The 20,771-nt window shown below is 39.6% G+C and overlaps 1 protein-coding gene across 22 annotated transcripts in view; it reads right to left on the minus strand.

Annotated features, from left to right (window-relative positions):
* RYR2 (ryanodine receptor 2) overlaps positions 1-20,771 on the minus strand; it is a 788,912-nt gene that overhangs the window by 326,567 nt on the left and 441,574 nt on the right. For all 22 annotated transcript variants that reach the window (XM_063790296.1, XM_063790294.1, XM_063790292.1 and 19 more), the window contains 6 exons: positions 17,854-17,972; positions 16,705-16,838; positions 13,040-13,281; positions 8,897-9,089; positions 6,279-6,495; positions 2,915-3,019 (listed from right to left, as the gene is read on the minus strand). In XM_063790296.1, the coding sequence (XP_063646366.1) occupies positions 2,915-3,019; positions 6,279-6,495; positions 8,897-9,089; positions 13,040-13,281; positions 16,705-16,838; positions 17,854-17,972 (1,010 nt within the window). The remainder of the gene's footprint in view (positions 1-2,914; positions 3,020-6,278; positions 6,496-8,896; positions 9,090-13,039; positions 13,282-16,704; positions 16,839-17,853; positions 17,973-20,771) is intronic.

Below are 20,771 nucleotides of genomic sequence, written 5' to 3' on the forward strand. Positions count from 1 at the left end.
CTACAGAATAAAATCATCTTCTTCCCAAGCCTTTTGTGACACACTTCCTGCATACATGGCCTGGCTTCCCACCTCTTCTCCGCACCACAGCAGAGGTGTCCTCTTGCAACACTGCGCTACTGAAAGGTCATGGCTAATGTCCTGTCTCTTCTGCCTCCTCGCTTTAACACATGCCAGGTCCTCTGCCTGCTACACGGTCATGCTTTCTGATTGCCAGCTATCTTGTACACATCCCTCAGTCTTGGATCAAATATTTACCTCCTCCTGGAAGCCTTCCCTGATTTCCCTGGGAAGAGCTAAATATTACTTCTTTACTCTGTAATTGTTTGCCTACCAATCATTCAACTAAAGAGGAAGCGCCAAGAAGGCAAACATAATACCTTAGAAGTCAAGGTCTTTTCAAAATTGGGTCCCCAGTACTAAACACACCAGGCAAATAGTAGACATACAATAAATGTTAAAGGGACGAATAAATGATAGACAGATCTGCCTTGTTATTCCACAAAATAGGGCCCTTGCACCATACTCCTGGGAAATATATCCCAAAGTAACGATAACTTCCTCTTCTTCAAAAAATCCAGCATGCTGGGTAGCTAAGTATAAATTGCTCCAAAGAAAAATATACTTGAATACTTCAAAACCTCATTTAAAATGTTAATGAATTTATGAAATTAGCATAGTAACAGGCACATATCTTAATCCAGAATAATTGACATCACAAGGTCAAGGATTCTAACTACTACACAAAAAGGAGTTTCAGGGAAGGTCTTGGAAAAGAAGCAGACTGCAAATCATACATTAGATGAGAGAACACCTCCTGCACCAGGAAAGGTGCGGCTGCTAACACAACAGCAGCAGACCAAGGGCTCAGTGTTTCCCCCAGAGGTACATCAAGCCCAGTGTTGCCTCAACTGGCCTCGGACCCAGCAAAGGATAACTTGAGTCAATTGCGGGCAAGAAGGCCCCACGGTACTGTATTATCCTTTAATATTTGAAAACCCGAAGAGTGTCTTGAACATGGCAGGAATGTGATGTATGGTATCAACCAGAACTAAATGTAACTGGAAGAATCAATAATAGTGAGACTTTATATTTTAGTCAGTTCTTAAAGAAGAAACACACCTCAGGTTCCACTGCAAAACATAACCACTTAGGTGAACTTACTGGGAGTTTGCAGTGGAGATCATCTTAGAAGCCCGTTGAAATATTTGCTATTATAATATGGGGTTTTGCTGTTTGTTTTACATTTTGTTTGTTTGTTTTTTTTTTTTAATGGGAACTTTTTAAAAAATCTTCCTGGCCTCTAATCATCTCTTCCTATTTTTGAAACTTCTGGAGAATGTTGCCTGTAATTCCTCTGGCAATTGATTACTTACACATTTGTAGCATCTCTCTTCCTACTGACTAATAGATGGTCCAGTCTTTTATTTAGCATTTATACATGTCCTTCAATTTTAAGAATTGATGAGGCCGGGCATGCCTGTAATCCAGCCTGTAATCCCAGCACTTTGGGAGGCTGAGGTGGGCAGATCACCTGAGGTCAGGAGTTCGAGACCAGCCTGGCCACATGGTGAAACTGGTCTCTACTAAAAATACAAAATTAGCTGGGTGTGGTGGTGCATGTCTGTAAAACCAGCTACTTGGGAGGCTGAGGCAGGAGAATCACTTAAACTGGGGAGGTGGAGGTTGCAGTGAGCCAAGATCACACCATTGCACTCCAGGCTGGGTAACAAGAGCAAAACTCTATAGCAAAAAAATTTAAAAAATTGATGAACGTAGCACAAAACTAGGTACCCAAGTGTTTGTTGGTGTAACAAATGTCTAACTATCATTTAGTTAATAAAAGCATCCCATTTTCTGGTCATGCTTCAGCAAGCCTTACAGTGACTTGCAGTCACTTTCTAAATTCTGTCTTAGAAAACCTTGATTCCAGTCTTGGAGCTGCTACTCACTAGCTATGTGATGCCTGCCAAGGCATTTAGCAACTGCAAGAACTCTCCGCTAGGTCATCACCAGTACAACTGAAATAACAACACAACCCAGTTCACTGTAATGACAATTTGACCTAATAATCTGTATGCGAGAATGCAAAACACTGAATAAATATATAAATATTACTGAGTAGTGTGGAGTATCACGATACTACTACTAACGTTATATTAAGTATTCTTTATTCAGAGCTCAATGCAATAAACTATGATGGGTAAATACATTAATTTCCATATTCAGTCAGGTATAAGAAAGTGTTACAGCCTTTGGGACACTTAGAATATATCATACAAATGAAAGTATTACCATGGTTTTGACACAAACAAGTATATGATATACACTAGGATTACACAGGAAGTTGTTTGTTTTAAATCTAAATTGTATTAAGTTGTAAACTAAGCTCTTTAGCAAAGTATCATTTAGAAGCATGTGCAATCATGATTTCTCAGTCTTCATTCTACCTGTGAAACCAACTAGGAACGTTTGCCCACAGGTTTCCGCTTTTACACACAATTGGAACTGAAAGAAAAGAAACATGAGCGAGAGAAAAGTAAATTGCCTTCTTTTCATTTTCAGTTTTCACTTTCAATTTCACTGAGATCTTTTAAGTGGCTTAAAAATCATTGCCTATTATCTGTATATGTTAACCTTGATTTGAAAATACAACTTTCAGCCCAGAGACTGATAACTTTCCATTGTCTAGGCAGCTAGACCATCCTTCAGTGAACCTGCCAATAATGCCTGTCAGCCCCATTAACTACAATAATGTAGTAAGGCAAAACTGCACAAAAACTAACGTGTAGGGGGAAAAAAATCAATCCAACTAACTGATTGATGTCACCCCATAGCGGGAAAAGGCAGAAAAAGTTATGTTTTCAGAAAGATGTATTCACAGAATCCGAAAATAAATTTCAAAATTACGTACCGGACCATACTGCCAGCCAAGCTCAATTTTATTCATAACCCAGAGTTCATGGATATTCTCTGCCAGTTTTTCTCTTATTCTTTCTAGATGAGGAGGCAACACGATCTAAAATTTACAAAAAGAAAAAAGACACATCAGAAACAAATGCAATAAGATGCAGTGCCAACAGTCTTCACTGCAAATTGAACTAAATAAAACTGCCTCATAAACCAGTAATCATAGAACAAAGTTCTAAGCCATCTATTTCACGACATTCTTTTTTTTTTTTTTTTTTCCCTTGAGACGGAGTCTCGCTCTGTCGCCCAGGCTGGAGTGCAGTGGCGCGATCTCTGCTCACTGCAAGCTCCGCCTCTCGGGTTCACACCATTCTCCTGCCTCAGCGTCCCGAGTAGCTGGGAATACAGGTGCCCACCACCACACCCGGCTAATTTTTTTTGTATTTTTAGTAGAGACGGGGTTTCACCGTGTTAGCCAGGATGGTTTTGATCTCCTGACCTCGTGATCCGCCCGCCTCGGCCTCCCAAAGTGCTGGGATTACAGGAGTGAGCCACTGCGCCCAGCCTTCATGACATTCTTTAAATAAATTTTGGTACCTTTTTTTTTTTGACAACTTAGGTTTCCAAATCAATTTATGAGCCACCAGAAAAAAAAAAAAAAGGAGTGTTGGTGGGGACAACCAAAAGATGTTTAATGGATATGGGGCTACTACCAAGGAATGTATGACTTAAAATGAGAAATCATCCCAAAGCTCTTACACCAACTGGGCCAGCATTCATTAGCCAGGGTAAAGGCAATTCAGTGCCCACATTATAGTCCATCGGATCTTTGAGCGTATAAATGTCTGACTAGTGATTGATATCTTCCCCTACACTCTACTCTGTTACTGTTAGTGGTTTCTAAATATAAGCTTCACAGAAAAGAAACAAAATCTTTACATGTTCCCATTAAAAGGAAGAAATTGAATGTTCATAAAAAACCCAAGGTAAGGGACTGGTTGTTTACGTCTTGATTAAGCACTTCTGTGTGACCCCACAGCTAGTCTCGCAACACATAGAGTGGGCAAATGACCACAATGCCCAATGACGAGGTGGCATTCCCACGAGAAGCAGGTGATAACTGTTTCCTTTCCCTGAGAGAGGTTATCTGGGTCTCAGGTAATCCTTCAGTTTCTACCGTGATATCATCTAGTTGTTCATTTCTAGTCTCCCAAATCTTTTTTCCCATAAACTTAGGTTGCACTATACATACCCTCCCACCTTTTAGCAATGGGCAATGCAAACTGAATTTTGACCATGAACAATGTTTGCATGTGTATTTTAACAACATGATATAAAAAGGGGGAACAAGAAATACGATTTGAGGAGCTAAAAATCTGATTGCTAAGCAACTGAAGCTTCGGAGGCATGGTATTAATTCAAGTTCAGACTTTGGAAGCAATGTCTTTGATCTTTAAAAACTAAGAAACAAACTTTGAATATCTAAACAACCTCACTGAAGCTACTTCACCATCAATATAAATCGATATTTAATTCATAGCCAACCTCAGAACACCATTACATCTATGAAACAGAAAAAGAGGAACAACAGCTAACATTTGTTGGGTGACTATTTGCCAAGTAATATGGTATCTATTAACTATGACAAACATACTCTAAGCATCCCAGTAAAGAAGGTGAGCAGCTCCCCTAAGGGAAGAGTACTTGATGCCAGGCACTTTGGCTCTAGAGTTCATGATCTTAATCTCTAAATTAAGACTCTAGAGTTCATTATCTTAATCTATACCCAAGATAAAAGTCAGCTAAATATCTTACAAATAAGTGTATCAAAGAAGGAAATGAGAAGAAATTGAAAACTCCATGTTTCCTATACGGCATCCTCATCTTTCTCTATATTCTCCTTAGATTCTCATAGGAGTGTGAACCCTATTGTGAACTGCACACTCCTTATGAGACTCTAACTAATGCCTGATGATGTGAGAGAGAACAGTTTCATCCCAAAGCCGTCCCCACCTTCAACCCCAGCCCACCGGCTCGTGGAAAAATTGTCGTCCAGGAAACCGGTACCTAGTGCCAAAAAGGTTGGGGGCTTAAGAACTACACTCTAAGATCAGTGTGTGTCACATCTGTATGATATTACTTCAAGTGCAGTACATTACCCCAGATATTAAATCATCTTAACACTATTATACCTTAAAATTTCTTGCACGATTTTTGTCACTAAGTTCCACCTGTTGCTATTATTGCCTATTTTTAAAAGTATTGTCAGGCCTCTGAGCCCAAGCCAAGCCGTCGCATCCCCTGTGACTTGCACGTATACATCCAGATGGCCTGAAGTAACTGAAGATCCACAAAAGAAGTAAAAATAGCCTTAACTGATGACATTCCACCATTGTGATTTGTTTCTGCCCCACCCGAACTGATCAGTGTACTTTGTAATCTCCCCCACCCTTAAGAAGGTTTTTTGTAATTCTCCCCACCCTTGAGAATGTACTTTGTGAGATCCACCCCTGCCCGCAAAACATTGCTCTTAACTTCACCGCCTATCCCAAAACCTATAAGAACTAATGATAATCCACCACCCTTTGCTGACTCTCTTTTCGGACTCAGCCCGCCTGTACCCAGGTGATTAAAAGCTTTATTGCTCACACAAAGCCTGTTTAGTAGTCTCTTCACACAGACGTGCATGAAAAGTATAATATGCACTTTATAAACTAAGTAATATTAATTATTTTAATAAAACTTTAAAGACAACCTTGAACAGTGTTTTTAACACCTCAGGTTGTAATCTGTTCGTACATTAGGGAATCAGTTTATTGGGTTGGGAAAACTACTTAAAACATAGAATAGAGGCCGGGCGCAGTGGCTAATGCCTATAATCCCAACACTTTGGGAGGCCAAAGCGGGTGGATTACCTGAGGTCAGGAGTTCAAGACCAGCCTGGCCAATGTGATGAAACCCCATCTCTACTAAAAATACAAAAATTAGCCAGGTGTGGTGGTGGGCACCTGTAATCTCAGCTACTTGGGAGGCTGAGACAGGAGAATCGCTTGAACCCAGGAGGCAGAGGTTGCAGCGAGCCGAGATTGCACCACTGCACTCCAGCCTGGACAACAGAGCAAGACTCCATCACAACAACAACAACAACAACAACAACAACAACAAAAACATAGAATAGAATAGAAAATGAGTGAGTGGACATGGTAAAGGTAAGTGTTATTTTATGAGACTCATTTCAGTCCTACATGTCAACTGTACAACTGTATTACTGTGAAATTCGTTCCTATGGGTTGTGGTCCAAGTGTAAAGCCACTGTGTATCGGAATGGCTGCAATACCAGCGATTGCCATTCGAGTGGATCTTGGTACCTGGCTGGTATCCACAGGGATGGGTGTGAAGGCAGCTTGCGTCAGGGAAACTGTGGGGCCCAGCAGGTCGCGTGTGTAAGTTCTTTCTTGCTTGTACTCTCGGCTGTGTTCCACTTTCAACTTTTCTTTTGGCAGAACAGCTTCATAACAAGGAGCATACCCAGGTGGAGGAAGAAATTTGAATTCTCCATGTCGCCCTCCAAGGAGAAAGCGTACTCTAAAAAGGATGCACGTTAGAGTCGATTTTATCTCTGGTGTACATTAAAGTTTTCTAATTCACAAAATCTTAGGGAAAAATTGTTAGTACAAAAGTATTTTATGAGAAGCCACATTTTCCCCTACGTACCATCATAATGTGATCACCTTAGAATTCAAGGGCCTCTAATTGTAAAAGGTAAAACATGAGGACACCATATTCATCAAAAGAGAAAACCTGCTCAAGTTAATTAATGGGTCAGTGAAGACATCACCTGCTGGAGAAGCAACCAAAAGCACACGCACCACATTCTTACGGGAATGAAGTGCATGTCCGTAATAACTGGTCACTTAATGTCCCAAAGTACCGACAGATAAAGAAAAGACCTGATCTAAATATCTATATGCTTAAAATTACAGGATTTAACAAGGAATGAGGGGAAAAACCAGTCACTTTTCTTTTCTTTTTTTTTTTTTTTAGATTCTTTTTTCACTTTCTTGGTCACTTTTCAATGTCCAATTTCCTAATGAAATTCTCTGAAGCAGGGGCCCCAACCCCCAGGCCACGACGGGTACCAGTCTGCGGCCTGTTAGGAACCAGGCTGCACAAGGGAGGAGGTGAGCTGTGTGGGCAAGAGAGCATTACCGCCTGAGCTCTGCCCCCTGTGAGATCAGCGGTGGCCTTAGATTTTCATAGGAGTGCGAACCCTATTGTGAACTGTGCCTGTGAGGGATCTGGGTTGCTCATTCCCTGTGAGAATCGAACTAAGGCCTGATGATCTGAGCTGGAACAGTTTCATCCTGAAACCATCCCCACCTTCAACCCCAGCCCCGGCCCGTAGAAAAATTGTCTTCCACAAAAGCGGTGCCTAAGGCCAAAAAGGTTGGGGACTGCTGCTTTAAAGGAGATTCTGATGTCACTTCAACTTGAAGAAAGCAGGTAACCTTATCGCTAATTGTTTATCAATCTCAACAACGAAAAAGAACTTACTAAAATCTTTTACACATTCTGCTCATTTAAGCAAAACTATTTTAATCTGAGTTCCATTAAACAACACTTTTTGAAACAGTTAAATGATATATATTTCCTGGGGCCCTCGGGTTTACAAAAATAAATTTAAATTTTTCATTTTCCTTGTAATTCTTTTTTTTGTGTGTCAAAGTCTCACTCTGTTGTTCAGGCAGGGGTGCAGTGACACAGTCACAGGTTACTACAGCCTCCAGCTCCTGGGTTCAAGTGATCCTCCCAACTCAGCCTCCCAGGTAGCTAAGACTACAGGCATACAAAACTAGGTGCTAATTAAAGAAACAAAACAAAACAAAACAAAACAAAACAAAACTTTTGCAGAGATAGGGTCTCACTGTGTTGACCAGGCTGGTCACAAACTCCTGACCTTAAGCAATCCTTCCACCTCAGCCTCCCAAAGTGCTGGGATTACAGGTGCAAACTATTGCACCTGGCCATAATTCTTTTTCTAATTTGTGTATCAGGTCCAGTCCAAAAAAATAAAGAAAAGCAAAGAAAAGTGAGGAAAAATAAAAATGTTAAAACATTCCAGAAGCTTATAGAAACATAATTTGTATAAATACATCAGAAAAAGTAACTGGTACGTGGATAGCTAATATTCATGATTACTCTGTTTCTTCTTCAATATGATGCTTTTGTAACTAGGAATTATTCCTGGGAGAATTATAACTAAAAGAATAACTGAAACAAAGGGAGTCCTTCTAAGTGTACAGGTGTGTGTGTGTATAAAAATAAGTGACAGAGTAGTTACTTATTATAACAGACCATCATTTATTAAAGTTTCATTTGCAGAACTACAATGGATTATCACTTTAATTTGTTTCCCTCTGGTAATAGCAAAAAAGGAAAGAGTGTGAGGAAACCATCTTGGCATCATTGACCATGGGCAGAGAATAAAGGAATAAAGAGAACAAAGGTGGAGGGGAACACTGAAGAAAGCCATCTGGGCCTCATCAACAAAAAGGATATTTAATTTCTATTGAAATAAGAGGGTGTACAATGGGGTGAGGAACTATGTCTTAAAAAAGGAAAATGAATGAAAATACAAGAAAATAAGCAGTATTTTTTAAAACAGCCTTGCTCATTTCATCTAAATAAATGAACTAAAAAAAAAAAAAAAAAAAAAACACCTTGAAATAGTTCAGGACCCTGGTTTGAGGGAGACTGCCCACATCTAAACACTGTGGGATCCGTAAACAAAGCATTCAGGCTTGCACGATGCCCATCTTAGGTGAGCCTTACCTCCTCCTTCAAGGCACAGGCAAAATGCGCAGAGGACAGGTGCCCAGGAGAGACAAACAATGGTTAGAGAAGAAGGGGAATGGCAGTGCAGAGTCTTCTGTGGAGGTATGAGAAATGAGAAAGGAAAGAGACCAAAAAACATAGACATACTAACTTTATTCCTGCAGAGAAACTAACGACTGGAAAGAAGAGGCCATCGATGTTGAAATTCTCAAACATTCCTTGAACAGGTTGTCCATTAATTCGGAACGAGATGCTTGGGGCACTCAGATCTAAACAGCAACTGATGACATCATCAGTTCTTAACAGATGTTGGTTTGGTGAGCTTACAGTACGAGCAATACAACCTATTGGGGGGAAAACATTAAGGAAGGTCATGTCTTTTTTATCTCAGAGAATCAGCTTCAGAGCCAAAGTCAAAAGGTTTGAATAGGTAGTGACAAACCAATGCACAACATCAGAAGGAATAAATCTTGAATGTAAACGCATGTTACATGTTAAACTCTTTGTCCAAAAAAAAAAAAAAAAGATTATTTCAGAAGTCAGGCTGCTACTTATGTTGTAAAATGGACCTTCTGATACACAGAAATTTCTGCATGTAGATGGATGGCAACTGATCCAGAAATTATCTATGAGCAGATTATACAATGATGTCAAAGGAACATCTCCAGGGACTTCAAATAGCTACCTTACCATCTACTACTTGTAAGACCATAACCAAATTACTTAACCTCTCTTAATTTGGATGTCTTATAAACAGAACACCAAGTACCATCACCTTGTTTAGTTATTTTGACGATTAATGTTTTACAAGTAACAGAGTCTCAGGCACAGCAGGTACTTCATGTCAGTCCCTTTTTCAAATGCTAAACTCCCTTCATTCTATCAATTTAAAATAAAAATACATAAAGATAACGAAAGCAGAAAATATGATCATTCATTCCTGCAGCACGTTGCTTATTGTGAGATAACTATAGGCCAATCGGCCTATAGTTTTGCATTTATTTCACACAAGATCTTGGTTGGCTTCTTAAGCAAAGCAGGATATAACTGGAGGTGTGAAAATGATATTGGATAAATGTTATTTATTGCCCCGGCAAGACCAATCTATGGTCTAAGGCCATTCCTGATTCGAAGAACTCCTTTGCTAATTCGTCCCAAGAGCATCTGCTTCTCGCTGCACAATGAAAGAAAAGAAGGTAAGGTCCTCCCAAACACACATGCTCATAAACAAAACCTTCAATTTGAGCAAAGACAAAAATAGACTTTGGGATACATGCTTTGTATTTTTAATAATTCTTTTTCTTTCTAGCATGCCAATATCTCTACCAAGGACATATTTGAAATGCCAGTAGTAGAGAATACCTATTTTTTTAATGTGGACACTTTCTATTTTACCAATATTCAAATCCACAGGCAATAAACTCACCATCAAGTGTCTCTTCTAGAATTCGCTGAATATAATAAAGGCAGCTTTTAAAAAAAATCATATAAAAGCAATGCAGAAAAAGGTCTAGTTTCTTGTTTGTACCAAGATCTGTAGCTAATAGCAATGTTATTTACACAATATCTATTATAATCAAATATATTTTTCACTTGGAGGGATACGATAGCTTTATAGACCCTGTATTAGAAACCTGTACCCATCTTTCCTGTACATTCCTCCACACTAATTCTATATTTAAATTCTCTCAAAGCACCAAGATTTTTTTATACTTTTGGTCCTCTCAAACACCTGGGACCTGGATTCCCAAAATCCAGTTCTGCATTGACAGAGAGGAAGTGTAGCAACACCACAAAGTTTAAATTGAAGAGAAGAAATGAAGACATAGCTAAAAACTTTTGCTTATGAGCCCAATCCTTGTTCCAAGAAATACTGCCACTCTCCAATTACAAAATGTTAAGTGGCAGAGAAGGTGCTCTATCCTGGAAATCACTGATATTTGATACTTCAAATTGTACATCAACCATTAAGAAGAAAACAGGAGAACGACCCCCAAGAAGGTTATCTGTTACTATGAATTCGAGCTTCATAACTCACATTCCAACTAATTTAGATTTGTCTTCATTAATTACGAATCTAAAATCAGCAAAGCATTTAATAGACTCCCAGTGGCTTAAGAGAAAATACTTTTCAACTGTAGGCCTGACATGATACGTATTTTCTTGCCATTTAAAAAAAAATGAATAAAATTTCAAGATGCTTTTCTCCTGAAATTCCACTGCCTATCATCCTTTCTGGTACATGTCCACAGATTCACTAAATTTTTTTTTGTTGTTCTTATTGTTCTACTGAACAGATACTTTGTAATAAAAGGTATAACGCATACAATTCAATTCCATAAGAACCAGGTACTTTTAATGTATTGAAAGAAAAAGCTTCAAATTGAATACAAAACAAAAATAGTAAAATATGTTGTTGTATGGAGAGACTAAATGAAAGCAACTTGGCATTGTCGATCAATGTTTTTTTTTAAATCTAATCTCTGTGTAACGGGAAAACAAGTCAACGTGTTTCATTTATTCATTTGAGTACTTATTTCCTGCAGAGCAATACTAGGAGCTAGAGAGAGAGGGGGTAATAGTATCTAAAGGATTATAGTTCAAATGTTTTATAACATGGACTTTAGCCCTATTTTGTGTTTAATAGGTCTTCTGAAGTTAGGGCTCTTTCTCTCTGGTTGGTCAGCAGGACAATTTTCCTGTGGGAACAAGGCACTGTGACTATGGTCTGGCTGGCACAGGTCGCCTTTGTACAAAGCAGTCTACAGTACTGTGAGGACTCCAACCACATTCCTCAGAGGTTAGATGAAATATGCAAAACACAGCTTCAACCCCATAAATATATATATACCTTTTATGTACTCACAAAAATTAAAAATTGAGGCTGGGTACGGTGGCTCACACTTGTAATCCCAGCACTTTGGGAAGCGGAGGCAGGCAGATCACTTGAGACCAGGAATTCAAGATGAGCCTGGCCAGCATGGTGAAACCCCGACTCTACTAAAATATATATAAAAATTAGCCGGGCATGGTGGTGCAAGCCTGTAGTCTCAGCTACTCAGGAGGCTGAGGCATGAGAATCGCTTGAACCCGGGAGGCAGAGGCTGCAATGAGCCAAGATTGCACCACTGCACTCCAGCCTGGGCAACAGAGCAAGACTCTGTCTCGAAAAAAAAAAATTAAAAATTCACAAAAAATCAAAATACAGCTTCCTCTCGTCTAGACAACTGAGCTATTGGCACTCAATGAAGAAAGAATTCAGTAAGTATCATTGTTAGATACAACTACATGGAATGCTTTTAGATATAAACTCGTTAGCATAAAGTCTTAGGTGTAGTTCAACTTATTTCTTATTTTTCATAAGTTTTAGGCCCATAAAGCATTCATAAATGTCTATCATTTGTACTCCACATGAGGCAAAGTTCAGCTTTATAACTTAAGGTAACTTTCTGTATCTTCCATATGCTAAATAATTTATAAACTATGCCAAGATCATACCAGGACTATATTCCAAATGCAGCTTTATTAATATAAGCTTATGTCTGCAGAATCCAGATGAATTTTAACATCTAAAAAATCTACATAATCAAGAGCTAAGCTTTTAAATGGAGCTAACCAAACTCTACTTCTTCATGAATCAGAGAAAAGAATATTATTTTTTAATATAAAGTATTCATTTTTAATATATACTCAACCATCAAAGCTAAGAGTTGGTAGCTGGTGAAATGACCTATTCCTTTATTTTTAAACCATTTTATACTTCTGAAACAAAGTGTCATTTGTTATGATCTGAGTCCTCATACCACACTTCACAAATTATTGATTTCCCACCATTACATTATCTAACAGAAGGCTGAACTTAGTCTATTTCTTCCCATTATTTTCCAAGATTTGTTTTTTGTTCTTTTACATTGGCAACTAAAGCTTTAAACATACCAATTAAAGCAGAAAACTCACAAGTTTCTTGCAGTTCATTCACGCTTTGGAATGCACTCTTTAAATATACAGTATTGTTCCTAAGCAATACACTCTTATTTAAATGTACTCTTGAAATACACAGCATTGTTCATAAGCTCGGCAGTCCCTTGGAAATGTACTATAATTTTAAGTATTTTCTTTTTCCCCTAGTGAAATACTGCTTTTTCCTCAACACTCTTACTCATCATCTCAATGCTAAATTTCGGAATAATTAATACCCTATAGAAGTGCCCAATGGAAGCAGCACCAATAGCTTTCAGAAATGCCCAGCAAAAGATCTTCTGGAACACGGTGAAAGGAAATGGATAGTACATACCTGACCAGAGATGAAGGCCATCAAATCCATAGGAGAAGAGATCATCTCCAACACCATTTCCACCCCACTCTTCGCCCCCTCCAGGGTAGGGAGAATACCCTTCAGTGGAAGCCCAGCCCACTCGCAGGTGAGTCGCTTCAGCTGTCACAAAGGGCTCTGTGTGGTCCACCATCAATTCATAGTACCATTTCTTATACTGAGCAGAACCTTCACTGACGCCCAGAAAAATATTGGGTCTCATGCTTTAAAGAGACGGGAATCACATGTAAGGAAAGTCCAAACAAACCTTTCATTGTTTTCATTTACATCTCACAATTTCCACTTTTGTATTTCATTTAATTTTATTGAGACAGGGTCTTGCTCTGTTGCCTAGGCTGAAGCGCAGTAGTGCAATCATAGTTTATTGCAGCCACCATCTCCCAGGCTCAAGGAATCCTCCCACCTCAGCCTCCTGAATAACTGGCACTAAAGGCGAGTGCCACCACGCCCAACTAATTTTCCTTCTTATTTTTAGTAGAGATGAGGTCTTGCTATGTTGCCCAGGATGGTATCAAACTTTTGAGCTCAAGTGATCCTCCTGCCTCGACCTCCCAAGCGCTGGAATAACAGGCATGAGCCACCGTGCCCAGCCATATCTCACTATTTTAAACATTAGTCATGCTTCTCTAAGATGCTACATATTAAATATATATTTCCTTAATTACTAAAAAATTATTAAAACTACCACTGAGGTAGTACACAGAGAAAGCCAGCTTCACTGTGAACATTCCATCAGCAGTTTTGCTTCTGAGATTTCTTGGCAGTGTCACCCAAGGAACTAATGTTATTTTGTCTTAATTCCTCTTCAGCATGTTGTGTATCATTAATCATATTTATGTCATAAACTGAGACACTCAGAGCAGACTTTTAGAATTAATGGAGTTATTAGGAATTCCGGACATGGAGAAATTTTCCTAAGCTAAGCTTTGTGTCACATGGGGCATGGGGCTGAGGTAGGTCATGTTGTTTATGAAGGAACCAAGGTGATTAATAAGCTTTGTTGTTCATTATGCCTCACTGTGAACAGAAAAAATACAACAGTAAGTTGTATTTAATTCCATTTTAGGAGTGGACATATACTCTATGGTAATACTAGGTAGAAATGAATGAAGGTCTCAGAACATATCACTCATGAACGGCAGGTCTGTTATATAAAGAATCATGAAGGAAATCTTAAATCAATACTGTAAAACAAACAAACAAACAAAAACATAGAAGGTGTTTGGACTTTGCTTCCCAGCTCAGCAGAGGTAACATAATTTAATATGTAATTGATTTATTTTAAAAAGGAGCTCCTCAAAAGGAGCGAAAGAAAAAAACCAGCTGTATCCATTTCCTAACAATTTCCATTTTTCCAGCACAGTGTGGTTGGAAGTGCAGTTGGAAGACCATGGGTTTCCGAGTCAAGAGAGAAAATTTGAGCGTCCATTTGCTAGCTCTGTGACCTGGCACTAGTTATGAAACCTTGCTCATCCTCCATCTATCCTCCTGGAAAATGGACTGGTAAACATCTATAAATTTAAGCATCTTGTGAGGATTGAATAATAGAATAAATGTAAAGTCTTTGCCATAGAGTGAATATGCAATAAGTATATATATATATATAATATATTTTTAAAAAACACATTAGCTGGGTGCAGTGGCTCACACTTGTAATCCCAGCACTTTGGGAGGCTAAGGCGGGCAGATCACAAGGTCAGGAGTTTGAGACCAGGCTGGCCAACATGGTGAAACCCCGTCTCTACTAAAAATACAAAAATTAGCTGGGTGTGGTGGTGTGCACCTGTAATCCCAGCTACTCAGGAGGCTGAGGCAGGAGAATGACTTGAACCCAGGAGGCAGAGATTGCAGTGAGCTGAGATCATGCCACTTCACTCCAGCCTGGGTGACAGAGCAAGACTCTGTCTCAAAAACCAAAACACATCATAGAAATACACAACAAACCCCACATTTCTGTTTAAAACAGGAGGAAGTTATCAGTTTCGCCAGGCTAGCTGCTAGATACAGTATGTCAATGTTACTACTATCACACACAGCGTTTTGTTGATTGTAAGCCATTATTTCTTATCATTTATTTGTGTTCATTTGGGGGATGTGATGGTTAATATTGAGTGTCAACTTGATTGGATTGAAGGATGTAAAGTATTGTTCCTGAGTGTGTCTGTGAGGGGGTTGCCAAACGAGATTAACATTTGACTCAGTGGACTGGGAGAGGCTGACCCATCCTCAATCTGGGTGGGCACCATCTAATCAGCTGCCAGCACAGCTAGAATAAAAGCAGACAGAGGAACGCGGAAAGACTAGACTGGTTGAGTTTTCCGTCCTTCATCTTTTTCCCGTGCTGGGTGCTTCCTGCCCTTGAACATTGGACTCCCAAGTTCTTCAGCTTTTGGACTCTTGGACTTAGCAGTGGTTTGCCAGGGGCTCTCGGGCCTTCAGCCACGGGCTGAAGGCTGCACTTCTGGCCTCCCTACTTTTGAGGTTTTGGGACTCAGACGGGCGTCCTTGTTCCTCAGCTTGCAGACGGCTTATTGTGGGACTTCACCTGGTGATCATGTGAGTCAATGCTCCTTAATAAACTCCCTTTCATACATACGGCTATCCTATTCACCCTGTGCCTCTAGAGAAGCCTGACTAATACAGGGGATAAGAAAGGCAGTGTGGCGCGGTGGTTATAAGCTCAGTCTCTGGATTTAGATCTAAGTTCCACTTCCAGTTTCAGTTTTTTCGTCTATAAAATGTGAATCATCGTGGTTCCTAGGAAAGCACAGACACAAACAGTAGAGAATACATGTAAAGCCCTTAGCGCCACAGCTGGCACATGGTATTCAATGAACGTTAGGTGCCTTGGAAGGCAGATCTAACTGAAGATGTAGTTTTATTGGTTATTTGCATAATGTATTACATTTTGGACATTCTATTTTTGATTGTACACAGCAGGTACCTCAAAATGATATTGAAGGGGCTGGGTGCAGTGGCTCACGCCTGTAATCCCAGCATTTTGGGAGGCCAAGGCGGGCAGATCACGAGGTCAGGAGTTCGAGACCATCCTGGCTAACACGGTGAAACCCTGTCTCTACTAAAAATACAAAAAATTAGCCAGGCGTGGTGGTGGGCACCTGTAGTCCCAGCTACTCGGGAGGCTGAGGCAGGACAATGGCCTGAACCCGGGAGGTGGAGCTTGCAGTGAGCCGAGATCGTGCCACTGCACTCCAGCCTGGGCGACAGAGCGAGACTCTGTCTTAAAAAAAAGAAAAAAACAATGATATTGAAGGATAGTGTTTTTAGTTACATTCTAAGAAGATGTAAAGTACAATTATATACAACCATATACCTATACAGTTGTCAGGGTGGTCCTGAAGATGCCAATGGTTATGTATCTACATAGGAATGTGAATAAAAGCTCTTATACATGTGTTTGCGGCAAATCCATATTTTGCTAGGTTCATTTATTATTAGCCCATCTGATTGTCAGAGAAAAAGACATATTATTCACTGCAAAAATACAGAAAATAATACTATATGGTCTAATTTAAAAAACAGACCATATAGTATCAGCTACAGGGCAAGAACATTAATTCTTTTATTATGGTACCTGTCAGGTGACATTGTCTGTCTGAATTTACCTGCTGACATGGTTCACAAGACGTGTCTGCAATAACAAGTCTCTTCCTGGTAAGAGATTGTCACAGATGAGATGCTGGTTAGAACGGACAGCAACCCCGTGGCAAACACAGAGTGAGCACAAAACATCCAGAACCTGAAAAGAGAAATTACTTTCAGCTGATCCTCCCTCCCTCCCTGCTTTCCCTGCTTTCCCTCCCTCCCTCCCTCCCTCCCTCCCTTCCTTCCTTCCTTCCTTCCTTCCTTCCTTTCAGACAGCATCTCACTCTGTCACCCAGGCTGAAGTGCAGTGATGCGATCATAGCTCACTGCAGACTTGAACTCCTGGGCACAAAGAATCCTCCTACCTCAGCCTCTATAGGTGCATGCCACCACACCTGGCTAATTTTTTTTTTTTTGTAAAGACGGGGTATTGCTATATTACCCAGGCTGGTCTCAAACTCCAGGCCTCAAGCGACCCTCCCATCTTGGCTTCCCCAATTACTGCAATGACAGGCATGAGCCACTGTGTGCAGTCACTGTCAGCTGATTCGAATTCCCCCTTCAGAATCAAGCATCAGCAGCACTTTTTTACAAAGCAAATGCATTCCTCCAGTTACATTTGACTCAGTTATTTAAACATTACAGTAGTTTCCCACTAATTTTCCAACTTTTCTTCATATATAAATTGAGAACTGTTCATGTTCCCACTGATGCTATGAATAAACACTAAAAAATATTACTTGATCATGATTAAGAGATGAAGGCCGGGCGCGGTGGCTCATGCCTGTAATCCCAGAATTTTGGGAGGCCAAGGCAGGTGGATCACCTGAGGTCAGGAGCTCAAGACCAGCCTGACCAATATGGTAAAACCCTGTCTCTACTAAAAATACAAAAATTAGCCGGGCATGGTGGCATGCACCTGTAGTCCCAGCTACTTGAGAGGCTGAGACAAGAGAATGCTTGAACCCTAGAGGCGGAGGTTGCAGTGGGCTGAGATAGCGCCACTGCACTCCAGCCTGGGCGACAGAGCTCGACTGCATCTCAAAAAATAATTAAGAGATTAAAAACACTCATGAAAAATTTGACACACTTTTTAAAAGTTATTGTATTTAAAAATATATCTAAAAGGATTTGAGAATTCATTCAGGGAAATAAAATAGTTCATTTACCTTGTGATTTCTTCCATGTTTGTCTAAAAGTGAGATAATAGATTTAATATGTCCTTCTTTAATAATATTTAGAGCTTCTGGACTTTCTACTAAAACACAGTGTAAAACTTCCAGAATGCCTAAAGATAAAACAAAGAAAGAGGAAAAAAAAAAAAAACATGATTAATTGGTGTACAATGACCAGTGTCTTCCTTTTTCTACATATGTGCATTCAGTACAACATGTAATTATCTGTGCTCAGTGTGACTGTTACAAGGCACTGTGATAGGTGACAGGTGGTGTTTGGGAGAGGGGACTAATATCCAAAGATGATGACATCACAGTTGAGGGAAGAAAAGGCAAACAACTGAGACATGGTGTTTAGCGGAGGAAGCAGGTAACGCTACCCGAAGGAGGGAGTACACGAAGCAACACAGAGGTGGGGCCTTAAAGAATACGTTCATGACCATTTTCAGGCTTTCCAGGAAAGGAAGGGCAGTATGTGCATGAGTAAAGTCTTGAACGTGGGGCATATCTGGTGTGCCTAATGTACAGAGTGAGTGGGGGAGGGGACAGGTGGGTTAGGGCCAGTTTATGAAGCTTCTTGGCACCGAAAGTGTAATCCTGCAACAGTGCATCCTAATCCATGGAGATCATGACATTCTCCTTGAGGTTTATAGTAGACAAGATTTCTTAGTTTGTTAAATAAGAGAAATATGTAAAATAAGACATAAATAAACAGAAATAACACAACGTATAAAACGGGATTAAAAATCGTGCTATTTTTAGGTACTAGCCACCACAAAATATAAAATAGTATTTGCCTTTTCTTGAAGTTTAAAAAGGAAAGAAGAGAAAATAAATTTCATTATCAGAAATTTTAGCATGACCTTGTAAAGCTAAATGTGTACCTCTGTGTTCATGTTTTCTGAACAAGCTTGCCTTGTCAACAATGAGAATGGGTCCCATTCACACCAATTAGACCCAACATACAGAAAACATCACCTCTAAGAGTTACATAGTATTGGGAAGGGCCCCAGAGGAACCCTGTGGAAAGGGTCATACATCTCAAATGGAGTTAATATTCTTAGAAAAGAAATACAAAGTTTTACATTTACAAAGGTATCATAGAATACAGAGGCAATTCTCTATGGCTGTCACAATCTATATTTGATCCAAGCCCCAATCCATTACAAAACGAGGACTGTTAATGCTAATTTCTTCACTAATGACTTAGTTTGTTAAAACACAAATATATATTCAGCCAAAAGGATTTTGAGTTACATTTTGGAGCTGTTCAAAATCAGCTGCTGTGTTCCAACAATGCATAACAGTTAAAAATCAAAGACAACAGAAAATAATGCTACAAGAGGCTGACGACTTAAAGCAGATCTTTATATAAGTATACTAAAACTGAATACCTTTTTTTTTTTTTTTGCTGTTACTAAAAACGTAGAAACAAAATAAACTCATTCATTCTGTGCTAAAATAAAATCATGGAAATGGAAAAGCATTTTTAATAGACTGGTCATGCTATCCTGATGTTTTTGTTTGTTTTCTCCCCATTATTGATTGCTATAGAGCACACGGCTGCCTTTTTATAAAAAATAATTTCAACTTTTATTTTCGATTCAAGGGATACATGGGCAGGTTTGTTACATGGATATATTGCATAATGCTGAGGTTTGCAGTACAATTGATCCCATCAACCAGGTAGTGAGCAAAGCCCAACCAATAGGTAATTTTTCAACCCTTGTTCCCATCCTCCTTCCCCCCACTTAGTAGTGGCTAGTCTATTGTTGCTATCTTTATGTCCATGAGTACCCCTTGTTTAGCTCCCACTATAAGTGATAACACGCTGTATTTGGTTTTCTGTTCCTGCATTAATTTGCTTAGGATAACAACCTCCAGTTGCATCCATGTTTCTGTAAATGACATGATGTCGCTCTTATTATGGCTGCGTGGTATTCTATGGTGTATATGTACCACATTTTCTTTATCCAATCCGTAGTATTTCATGATGCATAGGTACCACATTTTCTTTATGCAGTTCACTGTGGATGGGTACCTAGATTGATTACATGTCTTTGCTCTTGTGAATAGTGATGCCACGAACATTTAAGTGCATGTGTCTTTTCCGTAAAACAATTAATTTTCTTTCAGATATATACCCAGTAATAGGCTTGCTGGGTCAAATGGTAGTTCTCTGTTAAGTTTTTCGATAAATCTCCAAACTGCTTTCCACAGTGGCTGAACTAATTTACATTCCCACCAATAATATAAGCCTTTTTTCTTTTTGAGATGGAGTTTCGCTTTTGTTACCCAGGCTGGAATGCAATAGCACAATCTCAGTTCACTGCAACCTCTACCACCCAGGTTCAAGCAACTCTCCTGCCTCAGCCTCTGGAGTAGCTGGGATTATGGGCACCCACCACCATGCCCAGGTAATTTTTGTATTTTTAGTAGAGATGGGGTTTCACCATGTTGGCCAGGCTGGTCTCGAACTCCTGATCTCAGGTGATCCACCCACCTTGGTCTCCTAAAGTGCTGGGATTACAGGTGTGAGCCACCGTGCCCAGCCTGACTTTTTAACAATAGCCAAGTATGAGTGGTATGAGATGGTATCTCATTGTAGTTTTGATTTGCATTTCTCTCTGGTGATTGGAGATGTGGGTAGAATATTTTTCATATGTTTGTTGGCTGCTTGTCTGTCTTCTTTTGAGAAGTGTCTGTTCAAGTCTTTTGACAATTTTTTAATGGGGTTATTTGGCTTTTGCTCGTTGGGTTATTTAAGTTCCTTATAGATTCTGGATATGAGACCCTTGTCAGACGCATACTGCCTATTTTTATAAATAAAATTTTATTGTGTGTTCTATGCACCTGCATTTACATACTGTCTATGGCTGCTTTCACACTACAAAGGCAGGGTTGGGTGATTC

The sequence above is a fragment of the Pan troglodytes genome, chromosome 1 (genome assembly GCF_028858775.2).
Source record: "Pan troglodytes isolate AG18354 chromosome 1, NHGRI_mPanTro3-v2.0_pri, whole genome shotgun sequence".
Taxonomy (NCBI): domain Eukaryota; kingdom Metazoa; phylum Chordata; class Mammalia; order Primates; family Hominidae; genus Pan; species Pan troglodytes.